Below are 16,783 nucleotides of genomic sequence, written 5' to 3' on the forward strand. Positions count from 1 at the left end.
TATAACCTAACCTGCACCATATAGGTTCTATAACCTAACCTGCACCATATAGGTTCTATAACCTAACCTGCACCATATAGGTTCTATAACCTAACCTGCACCATCTAGGTTCTATAACCTAACCTACACCATATAGGTTCTATAACCTAACCTGCACCATATAGGTTCTATAACCTAACCTGCACCATATAGGTTATATAACCCTAACCTGCACCATATAGGTTATATAACCTAACCTACACCATATAGGTTCTATAACCTAACCAGCACCATATAGGTTCTATAACCTAACCTACACCATATAGGTTCTATAACCTAACCTGCACCATATAGGTTCTATAACCTAACCAGCACCATATAGGTTCTATAACCTAACCTGCACCATATAGGTTCTATAACCTAACCTGCACCATATAGGTTCTATAACCTAACCTGCACCATATAGGTTCTATAACCTAACATATAGGTTCTATAACCTAACCTGCACCATATAGGTTCTATAACCTAACCTGCACCATATAGGTTCTATAACCTAACCTGCACCATATAGGTTCTATAACCTAACCTGCACCATATAGGTTCTATAACCTAACCTGCACCATATAGGTTCTATAACCTAACATATAGGTTCTATAACCTAACCTGCACCATATAGGTTCTATAACCTAACCTGCACCATCTAGGTTCTATAACCTAACCTACACCATATAGGTTCTATAACCTAACCTGCACCATATAGGTTCTATAACCTAACCTGCACCATATAGGTTCTATAACCTAACCTGCACCATATAGGTTCTATAACCTAACCTGCACCATATAGGTTCTATAACCTGCACCATATAGGTTCTATAACCTAACCTGCACCATATAGGTTCTATAACCTGCACCATATAGGTTCTATAACCTAACCTATATGAACCATATAGGTTCTCTTGTACCTCCTTTCGTTGGATTTCATTGAAAGAATATAGAGGCCATATGCACGCACTCACAACCAGCACACGCACGCACACGCACACACACACACACACACACACACACACACACACACACACACACACACACACACACACACACACACACACACACACGCAGACACTCACACACACACACACACGCACACACACGCACACACACACACAGAATCCAGAGTAGTGGTATTGTGAAGGCTGTCAGTTCAGCCTTCTCCCCTTCTCCTCCATGTTTGTTGTTGACCTTTCAGTAGAGAATGCCTGGCCTACTTGCTGAAATAGATCCTATCTGATAATCTGGCCACCTGCTGAAAGGGTGTCGAAGTGGATTGATTTGGTCTTTGCGTGGGCAAGTTCTACTTTTTCTTTGAAGTGGTAGCCTACTTTGAACTAGAGCTTTGAAATATAGCACGATAAGACCACAACTACAGCTGGCTGTAAAGCGTAATACATCCAGGCCTACAAGAAACTACAGTAATACATATTTATGATTTACGTAGTTAGATTTTGTCCTGCTATAGTTGTCTGTCTAACTCAAATCCAACATCAATTTCAGTTTCCAATGAAAATCGGAGTCAAAATACAGACAGACACAATTGCAATTTTTAGAACTGGAAAAAGAGTGTGGAGGCATTGTCAAAGTCCCAAATGGCACCCTATTCCCTACATAGTGGACCAGAGCCCTGTGGGCCCTTGTCAAAAGTAGTGCACTATATAGGGAATAGGTTTCCCATTAGCGACGCAGTTCTGTCAGACACAAACTAGCAACTCTATATTAATCCCTGAGACAAAGATTTATGACAAGTGTGTCAATCTCACCAGGATAAAAATAGTAGTCCAACCAAATAATGACTGTAGCATATGAGTGAACATTACGCTTGACATTTGAGGTATGTTCTCTTACACTAGATAAAGATTATTATTTCACAGTGCTGGCAGAAAATATCCTCAGTGTCAGAGTGTGAAATCTTTCTCAATAAGTTTCCTTGGTTCGCTCAGGGAAACACAAGTATTTACTTTCTCTCAGTCTTCTACCCTTCTTTCTGGATGCACTCTAAACAACCTCCAAATACTACAATGTAGGAAGTTAAGGAAGTTAACCTAGTCAGCTAGTTGGCATGTAGACTGCTCAAACTTCATTCTGGACAGAAAAATTCACTTTGAGGCTTTCATTTAGGTTGTTATGCTTTTAGTTTCCAATGTCGTGTTCCAGAGCTAAGGAACATCTGCATCATCATTTCCATAGGCTGTCAAATAGTAGCTAATGTGTGAAAATTATATATAAATTACTTATCTCCCCACTCCAAGTGACTAACCCAGGCATCCATCACTGACATCTGAGGCTAGGGCTACAAGCAATACTAGCAATATATATGGATTGCCAGCAGCAACAGAGTATTTTGGTAGCCTGGGAAAAGGCTCAGAGATTTTGACACGAACAGTACTGGAGGGCTGAATAAGTAATGGGGCAGACTGTATCCTGCCTTCCCCTTGGAAGTGGAGAAGGAGACTAAGGCTTAGATTTAATCTGGACCGAGGAAGATCTGCGTTATAGCGCGATTGGCATTTAAAGATTTCCAATTAAGCCGACACATGCAGCGTTTACGGTGAATGCAGTCTTCCTTAATTGCCTTTAAAAGGTATATAGCCTTAAAACAACCAGATGGGGGGAGGGAATGTGTTGAGTCTCTGGTCATGTAACTAGTTTTAGGAAACTAGGCATATGTCGCACATCACTACTTTACAGGAGAGGAATTTGAAAATAAACATGTATTTTTTTATCAAAATTTGTTTTTTTTTGCCAGAAATGTCCTCTGGAACATGAGCATTTTCCTGTGTTTTAATAACAAACTTGTATTCTATCCGTAAATACCAGTAAAACTGTTAAATTACGAGCCTAGTTGGTTTAGCCACGGAAAAGACAGGGACTTTCCTGCTAGCCATGATTGGCTGAGACGTAGCATGCCTCTGTCTGTAACGTGAGCTGCTCATTATGTGTTGATAGTCCTTTCTACTGCACAGTTTTTAAAGATATAACGTTAGTCATATTTATTTTTATTTCACCTTTATTTAACCAGGTAGGCTAGTTGAGAACAAGTTCTCATTTGCAACTGTGACCTGGGCAAAAGTTTTGCTTCTTTTCTCAACAACATTGATGCCCTGAATTTAGCAGACCCTATCGACAGATCAGTTGGGAAAAAGTGATGGGCTACTTTCTGCATACGCCACGGTCAGTGTGAACCAATGTTACTTGACACAACACTGGCCAAACAAAACAGAGTTAAATGGTTCCAGCTACCTGCAGATTCATACTACAGCTATGACAATTTTGTATTGGTAGTAGTATGAGTTGGGATTATTCCGGTTAACTTCTTATGGCTGCAGGGGGCGTATTGAAAAACTGGAAAATATGTGCCCATTTTCAAACGGCCTCTTAATCAATTTTTGCTCTTACAATATGCATATTATTACTACTATTGGATAGAAAACAGTCTCTAGTTTCTAAAAACGTTTGAATTATTTCTCTAAGTGGAACAGAACTATTTTTACAGCCCATTTCCTATCCGGAAGTGAGATTTCCAACATCGATGTCTCTCTTCAAGACCTTGTCTATAAAAGGGCATCTCACTTAGGACTGTAGAAACACGTCATACGCCTTCCCCTGGGTGTCATGCGGAAGTGAGAGCAGAAAGGACTTGAATATCTCATCCAGGGTTTGAACACAACCTCTTGGAGTGAGACTTGCGCACTTTATTTATTTTTTCTGGGCGCGAAGTAGGACCTGTACTTGGCTCCTGGAAAACGCTCGTTAAAGGTGAATATGACCTCCGGCTTCGATTTTATTTGATACATGTCACAATATCATCCTAAAGTATGTTTTTTCAATATAGTTTAATTATATTATTGAAATTTATTCTGGACTTTAGACGTGATGCGACGCAAGAATTTTGTCAAGATAGAGAGGTTAGCGTCGCACTGCCAGTGTGCTTGCTAATTCAAGAGGGAAATCGTTCGTTCTGGATCGAAATAAAGACATTTCTGAACAAAGGACCCCTTGGAGAACATTCTGATGGAAGATCAACAAAGATAAGGACCCAATTTGGGATGCTTTTTCATATATCTGTCGAACTGTGCTATGCTACCGTTCGACTAGAATCAGTGCTGCTGTGTGCTAGCTAATGTAGTAAGCTAATATAACGATATATTGTGTTTTCGCTGTAAAACACTTCAAAAATCGGAAATATTGGCTCTTTTCACAAGATCTTTGTCTTTCATTAGCTATCCACCATATATTTTTCTGAAATGTTTTATGATGTGTAATTAGTAGTTGACGTTGGTGTCTGTATTTTCTCTGGCTACTCCCGTGCGATTTCTGACTGTTGCTATGATGGTAGCAGTAATGTAAAACTGATTTATAGCTAAAATATGCACATTTTTTGAACAAAACATAGATTTATTGTGTAACATGTTATAGGACTGTCATCTGAGGTAGTTTTTTCTAGGTTATTTAGGTTGGTTCTAGGTTAGTTAGGTTGGCTTGTGCATGCTACTTGCATCCTACTTGTGCTGTGAAAAATGTCTGTCCTCTTTTTTATTTGGTGGTGAGCTAACATAAATATATGTGGTGTTTTCTCTGTAAAACATTTAAAAAATCGGACATGTTGGCTGGATTGACAAGATGTTTATCTTTCAAATGCTGTATTGGACTTGTTAATGTGTGAAAGTTAAATATTTAAAAAAAATAGATTTTGAATTTCGCGCCCTGCACTTGAGCTGGATGTTGTCATAAGTGTACCGATGTCGGGACAGCCCGCCTAACAGGTTAATTGTTTAGCTAGCTATTTAGCTACATGTCTAAACAAGACTCTACATGTCTAAACAAGAGAGATGATCACATGACCCATCAAGATAGCCAGTTATGTCTGGGGGTGGTTACGACCATCTATTGTATTTAATGAACATGTGTACATGTCTAGACAATAGTGACTTATCCACTTAGCTAGATGTGGCTGGGGGATTGATTATAGCATTTCCTTCACATGACCCATCAATTTAGACCAGTGTGTCTGGGTAAGGGTCATCTAATAATGATCAAATATTTATATCTGTACACTTCCTGTTTTTGATATTGCTACTATGCAAGTAATCATTTCACTGTACCGTTTACACCTTCTGTATCATGTGCATGTGACAAATAAATGTAGTTTTGTTTGATATAGTGTGTGTTTACCAGAGATGGTAATGTGAAGAACAACATGATCTGCACCAAAGTCAGATTATTATATGGGCCAAGGACTAGATAACATGGATTTTTACCTGGAGTTTTTCCTTATTGTAGGCTACTACTTTTACCACTTTTAGTCTTGAAATCTTTGGTTGTTTACTAAACTACTCACTCGGTTTTGCACATGGCCTTACATGTGAACCCTTTCGAGATGGGTGGGGCTGAGGCTTAACCTGTTTGGGCTGCAGGGGCAGTATTGAGTAACCAGATAAAAGGTGCCCATTTCAAACGGCCTCGTACTCAATTCTTGCTCGTACAATATGCATATTATTATTACTATTGGATAGAAAACACTCTCTAGTTTCTAAAACCGTTTGAATTATAGCTGTGAGTCAAACAGAACTCATTTGGCACAAACTTCCTGACTAGGAAGTGGAAAGTCTGAAATCGAGGCTCTGTTCTACTTCCTGCCTATAAATGGGCATGATACGTATGAGTATACATGCACTTCATAGACCTTCCCCTGGATGTCAAGAGGCGGTGAGAGAAGAAATGTAGTGTTTATCTTGGTCTGAAGTGGAATACAAGCTCTTTGTATGACGTGTCCCCCATTTCCGGTTTTCTGGAGAGCGCGAGGTGGTACCTGGATTTGCCTTCTGTTTAGCTGCCGTTATAAGCGACTACTATCTCCGGCTTTGATTTTATTTGATACATGTGACCATATCATCGTAAAGTATGTTTTTTCAATATAGTTTAATCAGATTATTGAAATTTTTTCGGGAGTTTTGCCGTGTTCCGTTCTCTGACTTTGTTGACGATGGAGAGATTCGTGCCACTTGGCTAGTGTGCTTGCTAATTCAAGAGGGAAAATGGACGTTCTAAATCCAAACAACGATTGTTCTGGACAAAGGACCCTTGTCCAACATTCTGATGGAAGATCAGCAAAAGTAAGAAACATTTTATGATGCTATTTCATATATCTGTCGTAGATGTGAACTAGTCGTCGGCGCCCAAGTTTTGGGTACTCTAGCTATACCGAAGCTGGATGTCGTAATGAAGTTATTTTTTAGAATTCTAACACGGCGATTTCATTAAGAACTAATGGATCTATCATTTCCTATACAACATGTATTTTTTAGTTATGTTTATGAATAGCTATTTGGTCAGAATATGTGTGTCAGAAAAAGTGTCAGAAAAATATCCGGACGTTGTGGGAAATAGTAGCTACGTTAGCACATTGTATAACCACTGATTTCAGCTCTAAATATGCACATTTTCGAACAAAACATAAGTGTATGTATAACCTGATGTTATAGGACTGTCATCTGATGAAGAATATCAAGGTTAGTCAAAAATTATATATCTTTTACTGGTTTGTCACGATCGCTAACTTTTACTGCTGGGAAATGGCTTGTATTTTTGGCTATTGTGGTAAGCTAATATAACGCTATATTGTGTTTTCGCTGTAAAACACTTAATAAATCGGAAATATTGGCTGGAATCACAAGATGCCTGTCTTTCATTTGCTGTACACTATGTATTTTTCAGAAATGTTTTATGATGAGTAATTAGGTATTTGACGTTGGTGTCTGTAATTATTATGGCTGCTTTCGGTGCAATTTCTGATTGTAGCTGCAATGTAAACTATGATTTATACCTGAAATATGCACATTTTTCGAACAAAACATAGATTTATTGTATAACATGTTATAAGACTGTCATCTGATGAAGTTGTTTGTTGGTTAGTTTGGTTGGTTGGTTCTTGGTTAGTTAGGTTGGCTTTGTGCATGCTACCTGTGCTGTGAAAAATGTCTGTCCTTTTTTGTATTTGGTGGTGAGCTAACATAAATATACGTGCTGTTTTCGCTGTAAAACATTTAAAAAATCGGACATGTTGGCTGGATTCACAAGATGTGTACCTTTCATTTGCTGTATTGGACTTGTTAATGTGTGAAAGTTAAATATTTAAAAAAAATATCTTTTGAATTTCGCGCCCTGCACTTGAAGTGGCTGTTGTCATAAGTGTACCGACGCCGGGCTGCAGCCATAAGAAGTTAAGAGGGCGTGAACGATGCTGAATTGGTGTAGACAAAGAAGAGGTCTCCAGTAGGGATACCAAAACATTCAAGTGCCATTTTCTCAAAAGTGGGGATACAAGTTTATCAGCTTTCGAGGCAGAATTACTTTCCCATTGTTTCTCAACTGCAGTGTTTGATATACCATTTTCTAGCTCTGAGTCTCTACTTTAATCCAATGTAAAAATCACAATTTCAAATGTTGCTACATAAGACCCAATCGAGGCTGTTGGTCACATATGCCCTATTGGATGGGTCCAATCCAAGACAAAGGTGGATATAACCATTATTTGTATGATGTGTAGCAGGTTTGGGGTCAATTCGAGTTGAAGGCAGTCAATTGAGGAAGTGGTTTAAATTTCAAATGTAAAAACTTTTCGATTGAATGAGTTATTGAAAATATATGCCATTTTTTTTATTATTGAATTGAAATGTCAGTTCACTTCCTGAATTGACTGCCCTGAGATGTGGAAAGAGGCAGCAGTTTCAAAGTGGATTGCGTCATCGATCAAGCGACAAGTTCACAAGTCTCTGAAATCTACATGTGCATATATCACCCACAAGGCTTTTTAGGGTAAAGTATGGCTTTGACTTACCTGATGAAGAACGAGGCTGCAGCGGAGGGTGTGTGGCTGGTTTGAGTGGGGGTGGGCTGGGGCTGGGGGACGGTAGGAGTGATGGTGGCATAGTCGTAGATGGGGCTCCCAGGGGCAATGGGCATGTAGTTCCTGTATGGATCAGGAGTCAAGCCTGGTGTCTGGACAGGGGGAGAAGAGGGAGGGGGTGGGTGGGTGGGGAGAGAGAGATAGAGAGAGAGACATGAGCATCAACCAATGTGACAAAAAAGTATAAAAATTCTGCATCCAACTTCAATGTGTATTACCATGACTTGCTTTCAACAAACCAAAACATTTAATGAAGTCAAAACCAAACATTGCAAGATAATTCCATATTTTCAAAAAACTAAACAATTTGCATAATATGCTCTCACAGTCAGAGAAGCCTGTTGGGGAACTCAGTTGGGGAACTCAGTTGAGCGACAGCTTTGGTTGATGTGGCTCCTGCAGTTGTGAGCAGGAGTACCAAAAAGCTTAGGGAAAACACATCACGCAGGCCACTCCACAGCAGGAAATGACCTGTGTAACATGGCTACCGTTCGTTGTCACTCCATTTGCTGCAGCTGCAGGTTGGTAATCTTGGTCCTTTACTCTCACTGCTAGCTAGTCATTAGCTTACTAGCTTTGGTCATTAGCTTTGGTCATTAGCTTTGGCCTGATTACCGACTCACACTGTGCTACAATATGGTTAGCGTTGAAAAACTGATAGAGTCCCATCCACTATCACTTGTTCTAATCATCTGTGACTAAACTATGAGATGACATAGGATATGTAATTCAACCAGATTGACGTGCAATATGAGAATGACAGGGAACTTTTGAGTGTCGGACAAAACACAGCAGTCGTTTGTATGCCATTTGATTTAACAGAGATAAACCATTTGTGCCAATCATCTCATAGGCTACTGTAGGTTCACAAGTCAACGCAGCCCTTCCCACAATCTCCATTTGTCCTTGTTCTTTCAAATGAGCAAGATGCATCTTTTAATGTGCTGTCTGTTTTTTCTGGTGACACCTGTTGTTGGAGATGTTATATTTTTCTCTTTCTGTTTCATTTTTCTCTTTCTGTTTCATTTTTCTCTTTTAATTTCTCTCTCTCTCTCTCATCCCTTTGGTCTATAAGGAAATGAAGAAACTGGGGCAGGCATCCACTCTGTACTCATCACAGTGGATTACCGCGGCGATGTCTGCGGAGTGCCGACATTTGGCGGGGAGTCCATTATTCAGTTCTTTGACTGCGGCGTTGGCGCGGCAGCTAACAGGATTACAGAGACGCACGCCGTTCGCCCCTCCACGGAAGCGCCGCCACACAGAGAGAGGACGGAAGTAGTCAACAACAAAAAGCTGCCACACTGACACAGCCAAGACGCCCCCAGCTGCCACACTGTCACAGATGCCCCTGTATTGCTCTTAAAGTGATTCTAGGTCTCTGAGTAAAAGAAGGGCCAGTACCTGGTAGTTGTATATGTAAAATGTATGTTAATACAGACAACTATAATTGTTGATGGCCAGCAATTTGATCTACTGCAGGGGTTGGCAACAGGCGGCTCGCGGACCAATACCGGCCCAGGAGTGATTTATTTTGGCCCCCCAAAGTGAATTTTTTTGACTGTAAAATGAGTTTAATTCAGGGAACTGTTCCCAAGTATTCCCATGAATAAAAAAAAAGAGACGTGGTCATGTCTCAATGTAATAAAGGAATTAAATTATTGTTATTTTCAAATACAATCTCTTTTTTGGGCTTAGTTGTGGTCAATTTGCAGTGTACAAACTATTATCATTGTGTTCTACCGAACCCCCTTCTCTGACAAAAATCGGCCCGCGGCTGAACCTAGTTGACTACCCCTGATCTACTGCTTTTCTGTTGGCAGTAACAGAGAAATTGACTCAAACGTAAGATGCAGTGGTCAGGGAATCATCATTTCTCATAGGTCAAGTTCTATTTTCCTTACAATTGTTCCAATCCTAATGAAAATAACAGTATTTTGGGGGGTTCTTCCTAACAAACAGGGTCTTCCCCCAATCTATAGATAGTATTTACATTGAGATAATGTATAGAATTAAATACCTTATGAAAAAGGTAGAGCAAGCTATTATTTCTTTGTTAATCTTCGGCATGTTACATCATCATCACCCCCCAATCACCCTCCCCTCAATCATCTCCCACAATCACCCCCCACAAAGACTGAAAACATACGTATCTATATGGTTGTTGAAGCATGTCTACAGTACAAACAACAACAGTACTCGTTTGGTAACTTGTTTTTCCACCCCAGGGGTAAACCATCTGCCGACTACACCTGATAGCAGTGCTATTTATATAACCCCTAATAGGAGCGCACTAGTCTGACAGACACATGTGACCATGGGAAGAGGCACCTTCAGTATGGCTTCAAAGGTGCCCTTCGTGACACACTCGCGTATTAATCATCTCCAGGGTGCCACTCATAGACGCTGTAGCACGTTTTTTTCTCATTCTATAGCATGGCAGTTTGAGTGAGCGTACCTGTACGTGACACGTGTGTGCTAAACTACATATAAGATAATGGCAACAAGTAACCCAGATGCATTACGCTTTGCTATTTTTGTTTCCGAGCTTCAATGGAAGTCACAGTGAATAAGCCGCGAGGAGGAATGTTGCAACTTGGAAGTCAGACCCAGTCCAAATGGCTGATGGGTAGATAACGAGCTGTAGATTGAAGAATAATGCTGTCTCTTCCTCGCAGTGGAACAGATTACAGAGATCCAGAATCACTCAAACACCCACATCCCACTGAACAAGACTGTATATATTACCACAAACTCCTCTCACACATCCTATAATAATTCAAATGTAGAGGCTGGCCAGCAGAGCAGTAGCCTATTAATGGCCAGCAGGAGATCTACATTTGGGTCTAAATTGGAGGTCCATATTTGTATGATGTAACGGCTAGGTTATGGTGTTAGGGTAAGGCAGTGGGTGTGAAGAGTCGGGGTGGCTGGGATGTTACCGGGGTGGATGAGGTGTAACCAGAGTCTGACAATTCCATACAGTACTGGCCCTTTGCACCTCTAGGAACTAAAAGCAATAAGTCAAGTCACATGACTTAATGAATTATGGAACTGGGTCATTCACGGTGCTATGGCGGCAGTTTGGCCTTGTGGTTCACCCGTTAGTCAATTCTACATTTTTTCAGCTCAGAATATATCATTTACGGGACTAGTATCTTTTCAGTGAGCGTGCTTTGCCATAATTCCTTGTTGTTAGTGTATGAGGTTTGAGATTTGTAGTTTTAGCATTCACAAGTAGAAAATGTTTCTCTCTTTTTTCCATTCTCTTCTTATTCTCTTTCTCTCTCACTCCTTCCCTACCCCTGGGAGGTGTGCAGGGTTGGAGAGTAACCGATTACATGTAAGGGATTTTTTTTTAACGGTAACTGTAATCTGTTACGTTAGCAGCAAACATATTGCAATCAGATTACATATACTTTTGAAAAACTAAATGATTACTTTGAAGATTACTTTTAAATTCAGAAAGGATGTTTGCGATATAATCTTTGACAATTTTCTGTTTTCTCAATGACATTCAAATCAGCTTCGAAAAAAGGCGCATGTTTAAATTTGTTCCATCTGAGCGAGTCTGACCACAAGTCAGAGACCACTAGGATGACACACCAAATGTGTTTGATGGATCGCGGGAAATGAGCAGGAATAGTCTTTTTTAGGCTACAGTCCAAGATATGTCTTCCAATGGTGCGACTGCTGTCGGCATCGAAAGATTATCCAACTTGAATAAACGCTTGGAGGTAAGGATGACAGCAGTGGTGTAGTCTACGGCAATACGGATATCACTTATCATTGATATATACTGTACATAGCGCATTGATGTGAAACAATGCTATTCTCTCATTTAGCTATTTGTGCTTTACGGATTGTGGTTGTTGTGGATGGCTGTTCACAAATCTAAATGTTTATTTGAACCCAATAATGTTTGAATTCAAGAAGTTTAAGCTGCCTATCAATCATTGTTTTTGAAACCAGTGGATAGCCAGTGGAAAATGTGCTCTTGCAACAGCTGCATAGTGCGGACCCAGCCTATGGAACAAAATTTAGGCTTTTATTGCTCAATCTAATTCATGCTGATTAAAATAAAAAAATCCATCGGCCTAATGGACACATGCTCAAACTCACACACTTTTGATAGACTTAAAGGGGCAATATGTAGTTTCATCCATTTTTGGACTTATAAATTATATATATATCCATTGATTCTTGAAGAATATAACTTATGCCTCATGAGCTTAGTTCAATTGTAAATGTAACAAACACTGTATAGCCTCATAACATGATTAAAACAATCATTTTGATATCATGGATAATCAGTCCTTGCAGCCATAGCTCTGTCTATTAGTCTGAGAGGGGTTACATTTCTCCAGGCCCATCCCTCAGTTTTTAACAAAACTGAGGCAGGGTGGCATTTTGTAATTGTTTCATCTGTGGATTTGTACTTTTAAAGAGCTGCATATTATCAAGATATAAAAGTGTCACTAACAAAAAGGTAAATGATAGGCCCATAGCAAATGCAGCATGTGGCATTCATTTTCACATCTAAATAGCACTTTAGTAGTGCTCAAGCATGCCATTCCATGAGCGTAACATTTCTTTTTCGACTTGAATCAATGAGCCCAATCAGTCTTCCATGACAACAAAATCATAAACAGAGTAGGGTTGGCTAATAAATCCTTAGTTTTGGGGTTATGATCAGGTTAAACAATTTTGTTAATCTATACTTCCATATTTTCTAATCCTATTCTTGAAGATCAAGGGGTATAACATTTATTGGAATGACTGGAATTCTGATAGACTTTGGTTTTTAAATGTAAAGATAAATTGAATCGTATTATTATATGTAGTAGAAAGCGATGGGTTAGAAGAAGTCTACATAACCAACCTATAAATGTAACATCCATATATGGCCAGCTATGTAAACTTTAACATTGATTTATCCAATAGATGTTGTTCAATTGTTCAACATACTATATTGTCTTCTTCTAATGCCTCTTAACTTCTTATGGCTGGGGGCGCTATTTTCACGTTTGGATGAAAAGCGTGCCCAGAGTAAACTGCCTGCTACTCAGGCCCAGAAGCTAAGATATGCATATTAGTAGATTTATATAGTAGATTTGGATAGAAAACACTCTGAAGTTTCTAAAACTGTTTGAATGACGTCTGTGAGTATAACAGAACTCATATGGCAGGCAAAAACCTGAGAAAAAATCCAACCAGGAAGTGGGAAATCTGAGGTTTGTAGATTTTCAAGTATATGCCTATCCAAGATACAGTGTAAATTTGGTCCGATTGCACTTCCTAAGGCTTCCACTAGATGTCAACAGTCTTTTGACTAAGGGGTCTGGCAGAATGCCATGAGCTAAGTCACGCGCGCTGCGTTCCCTTTCATTTCTAAAGACAAAGGAATTGTCCGGTTGGAATATTATTGAAGATTTATGATAAAAATAAAGATTGATTCTATACATCGTTTGACATGTTTCTACGAACTGTAATGGAACTGTTTTGACTTTTCGTCTGGACTAAGTGCCTGCGCCTTGTGAATTTGGATTTGTGAACTAAACGCGCAAACAAAAAGGAGGTATTTGGACATAAATTATGGACTTTATCGAACAAAACAAACATTTATTGTGGAACTGGGATTCCTGGGAGTGCATTCCGATGAAGATCATCAAAGGTAAGTGAATATTTGTGACTTCTGTTGACTCCACAACATGGCGGGTATCTGTATGGCTTGTTTTGGTGGCTGAGCGCTGTACTCAGATTATTCCATGGTGTGTTTTCGCTGTAAAGCTTTTTTGAAATCTGACACAGCGGTTGCATTAAGGAGAAGTATATCTTTAAGGGGAAAGTAATCTAAAAGTAACTGAATGTAATCAGATTATGTTACTGATTTTGGGTAATCCAAAAATTATGTTAGTGATTACAATTTTGGACGGGTAACTAGTAACTGTAACGGATTACATTTAGAAAGTAACGTACCCAACCCTGGAGGTGTGCAATATTGGCACGGCTGTTCCGGGGCAGACCCAGGCACCGATGACAGCGGGAAGGTCACTCTGGGCAACAGAGTGCTCACGAAATGTGATGCCTATGGGACTAATTGAGAGGGAGGAACCCTACAGTGTGCCTGCCATCGGGTTGGCTCAAAGGGACCTGTTGGTGATTTGAAGCAGAAAGCTAAACAACTTTCTTTGTCGATCAAACCTTTCACAGTTTGTGAGGCTGTTTGTCTGCACCTGGTTTTCAACATTGTGCAAAAAATGCATCTTTGATCAGCAGTTCATCCTCTTGATCCCTTTCTGCTTGTCAACTAAGTCTGATTTAAATCCCAGGTGTAGGCTACAAAATAAAAATTTAACTAATAATATAGCTTGCTTTGTTGGTATGTGTCTAGTCCTTCTCTGTTCCCAGTAATCAAACATTTTAGTCTTAGTAAATTCAATGTTTAGTGAATGGAACAATTTATTTGATGGAAAATGCTTATATTCGTCTAATAATACTCCTATATCTGTCTGTATATTTCAGCATGGTACACTGAAATGACTACAGATCCTTCTCTGAATCCCCATCTTTGATCGTGTCCTTCATAATCAGAGCCCAGTCCAAAATGGGGGAAGGCAGTGAAGCGTGAGGTGTGCCCACTCCTCCACCCAACCCAACCCAAGCCAAGCCTCCCAGATGGATGTCAGACGTGCTTATTCACCTCAGGTGAGAACCAGGTCCCATCTGTCAGCACAGAGAGGAGGGAGGCATGATCCTGGCTTCCTTTTCCTTTGTGTTCTCTTCCATTTGTCCTTCCCTTGTTTCTCTCAGTCTCAACATAAACCAACACCTTTCCCTCTCCTCCGAGAATTTGGTGAGTCACTTTTCTGGTAAGGGCAGCATTCGAAGGCTGCAGACGGCATTGAACCATCTGGCTCGGCCGAATGGGGTGGTGTCTCCTTAGAGCGTTACTGACACGTCTCCTTGTCTCCAGTGCCCTCGCCTACCTCCTCCCTAATTAAATCAAGTACCCATCTTTCATTCTCAGGCCTCCCAAATCCTATGGCTTCTGTAGTGTTCTGAGTAATTTTGCTTGAAATGGGAGGAGAACATTTTGAAATTAACACCCTTCTAGTACCGGGTCGGATCCCGTTTGCCTCAAGAACAGTCTGAATTATTCGGGGCATTCTATAAGGTGTCGGAAATGTTCCACAGGGATGTTGGTCCATGCTGAAGCGATGGTATCATGCAGTTGCTACAGATTGGATGGCGGTGCATTCATGCCTACGAACAGCCCATTCCATCTCATCCCAAAGATGCTCTATTGGGTTGAGGTCTGGGGACTGACCAGGCCACTCAGGTAAACTGAATTCGCTGTTATGTTCCATGCAATGTTTTTCCACTCTTCTTCTTGCTTGTTGTTTTTAGCTGATAGGAGTGGAACCGGGTGTGGTCGTCTGCTGCAATTGCCCATCCGTGACAAGGATCGACGAGTTGTGCATTCCGAGATGCCGTGCTCACACCACTGTTGTAGTGCGCTGTTATTTATCTGTTTGTGGCCCGCCTGTTAGCTTACACCATTCTTGCCACTCTCCTTTGACCTCTCTCATCAACGAGCTGTTTTGGCTCAAAGGATCACCGCTGGCTGGATGTTTTGTGTTTGTTGCATCATTCTCGGTAAACCGGCCGTTTCTGAGATACTGGATCCGGCGCGCCTAGCAACGGCGATTATACCACGCTCAAAGTCACAGGTTACTCATTTTGCCCATTCTAACACTCAATAGAACAGTAACTGAATGTCTTGATGCCTGCCTGCCTGCTTTATATAGCAAGCCACGGCCACTTGACTCACTGTCTGTAGGAGCAATCCATTTTCGTGAACGAGTGGTGTACCTAAAAACTGTCCGGTGAGTGTAGATCAGTACACACACCCACATGGACACACACACACACACACACACACACACACACACACACACACACACACACACACACACACACACACACACACACACACACACACACACACACACACACGGCCCACACCCACAGACACACACACACACACCCCACCCACCCACAGACACATCCCGCAGTTACTCACGTACACGCAACCACATGGCCACAGACACACCCGTGGCTACTCACGTACACACACCCACATGACCCCCACCCACCCACCCACAGACACACACACACCCCACCCACTCACAGACACACACACATCCCACCCACTCACAGACACACACACCTGCCATACGTCCACTGAAAGGTCCCTACAGGGGCACTCAATTCTCTGAGGTGTCCAACTCAGGTTTTTATATAATTGGGATGCGATGTGCCAGCTCAAGGTCTAATTGCTTTCAGACACCGAGAAGGAATAAGGGGATACGATTGGCTGCCTTAAGCGGCACACGTTCAATCAAAAGCATTAGCTGTCCAACTCTTGGCAGCACAGAGGCACTTGTTGACATTGGAGGGAGTGGATGCTAACAGATACACAGAAAATAAACATTGAGAACAGATTGCCTGTAAGTCCCAACAGCATAGCAAATGAGCATACAACATACTTAGGATCATTATTATACAATACATACTAGGTGGATATACATACTGGGTGGATACACATTCATATTCTGTTTTCAAAAGGAGACATATCTTTTCTTTGGTTTTTAGAGCACACATTGGGATATCAGGTGAGATGTTAAGAGACAAAATACATTATTAAAGGTATCTGACTGGGTAGAGAGGTTCCAAAGAGGAAGAGGAGAAGCGAGAGGTTTCACTTTTGCCAAAATCTGTCCAAAATAAGCCATATGAGCTTATTTTGGACCTAAACTTGTCACCTGCCTTCCCGCCTTT

General features: G+C 40.8%; 1 protein-coding gene across 1 annotated transcript in view; it reads right to left on the reverse strand.

Annotated features, from left to right (window-relative positions):
- Window positions 1-16,783, reverse strand: part of LOC120024256 (kinesin-like protein KIF26A) — a 141,757-nt gene that overhangs the window by 75,826 nt on the left and 49,148 nt on the right. The window contains exon 5 of the mRNA XM_038968450.1: window positions 7,871-8,031. Coding sequence (XP_038824378.1) covers window positions 7,871-8,031 — 161 coding nt within the window. The remainder of the gene's footprint in view (window positions 1-7,870; window positions 8,032-16,783) is intronic.

Source organism: Salvelinus namaycush, chromosome 29 (assembly GCF_016432855.1).
Source record: "Salvelinus namaycush isolate Seneca chromosome 29, SaNama_1.0, whole genome shotgun sequence".
Taxonomy (NCBI): domain Eukaryota; kingdom Metazoa; phylum Chordata; class Actinopteri; order Salmoniformes; family Salmonidae; genus Salvelinus; species Salvelinus namaycush.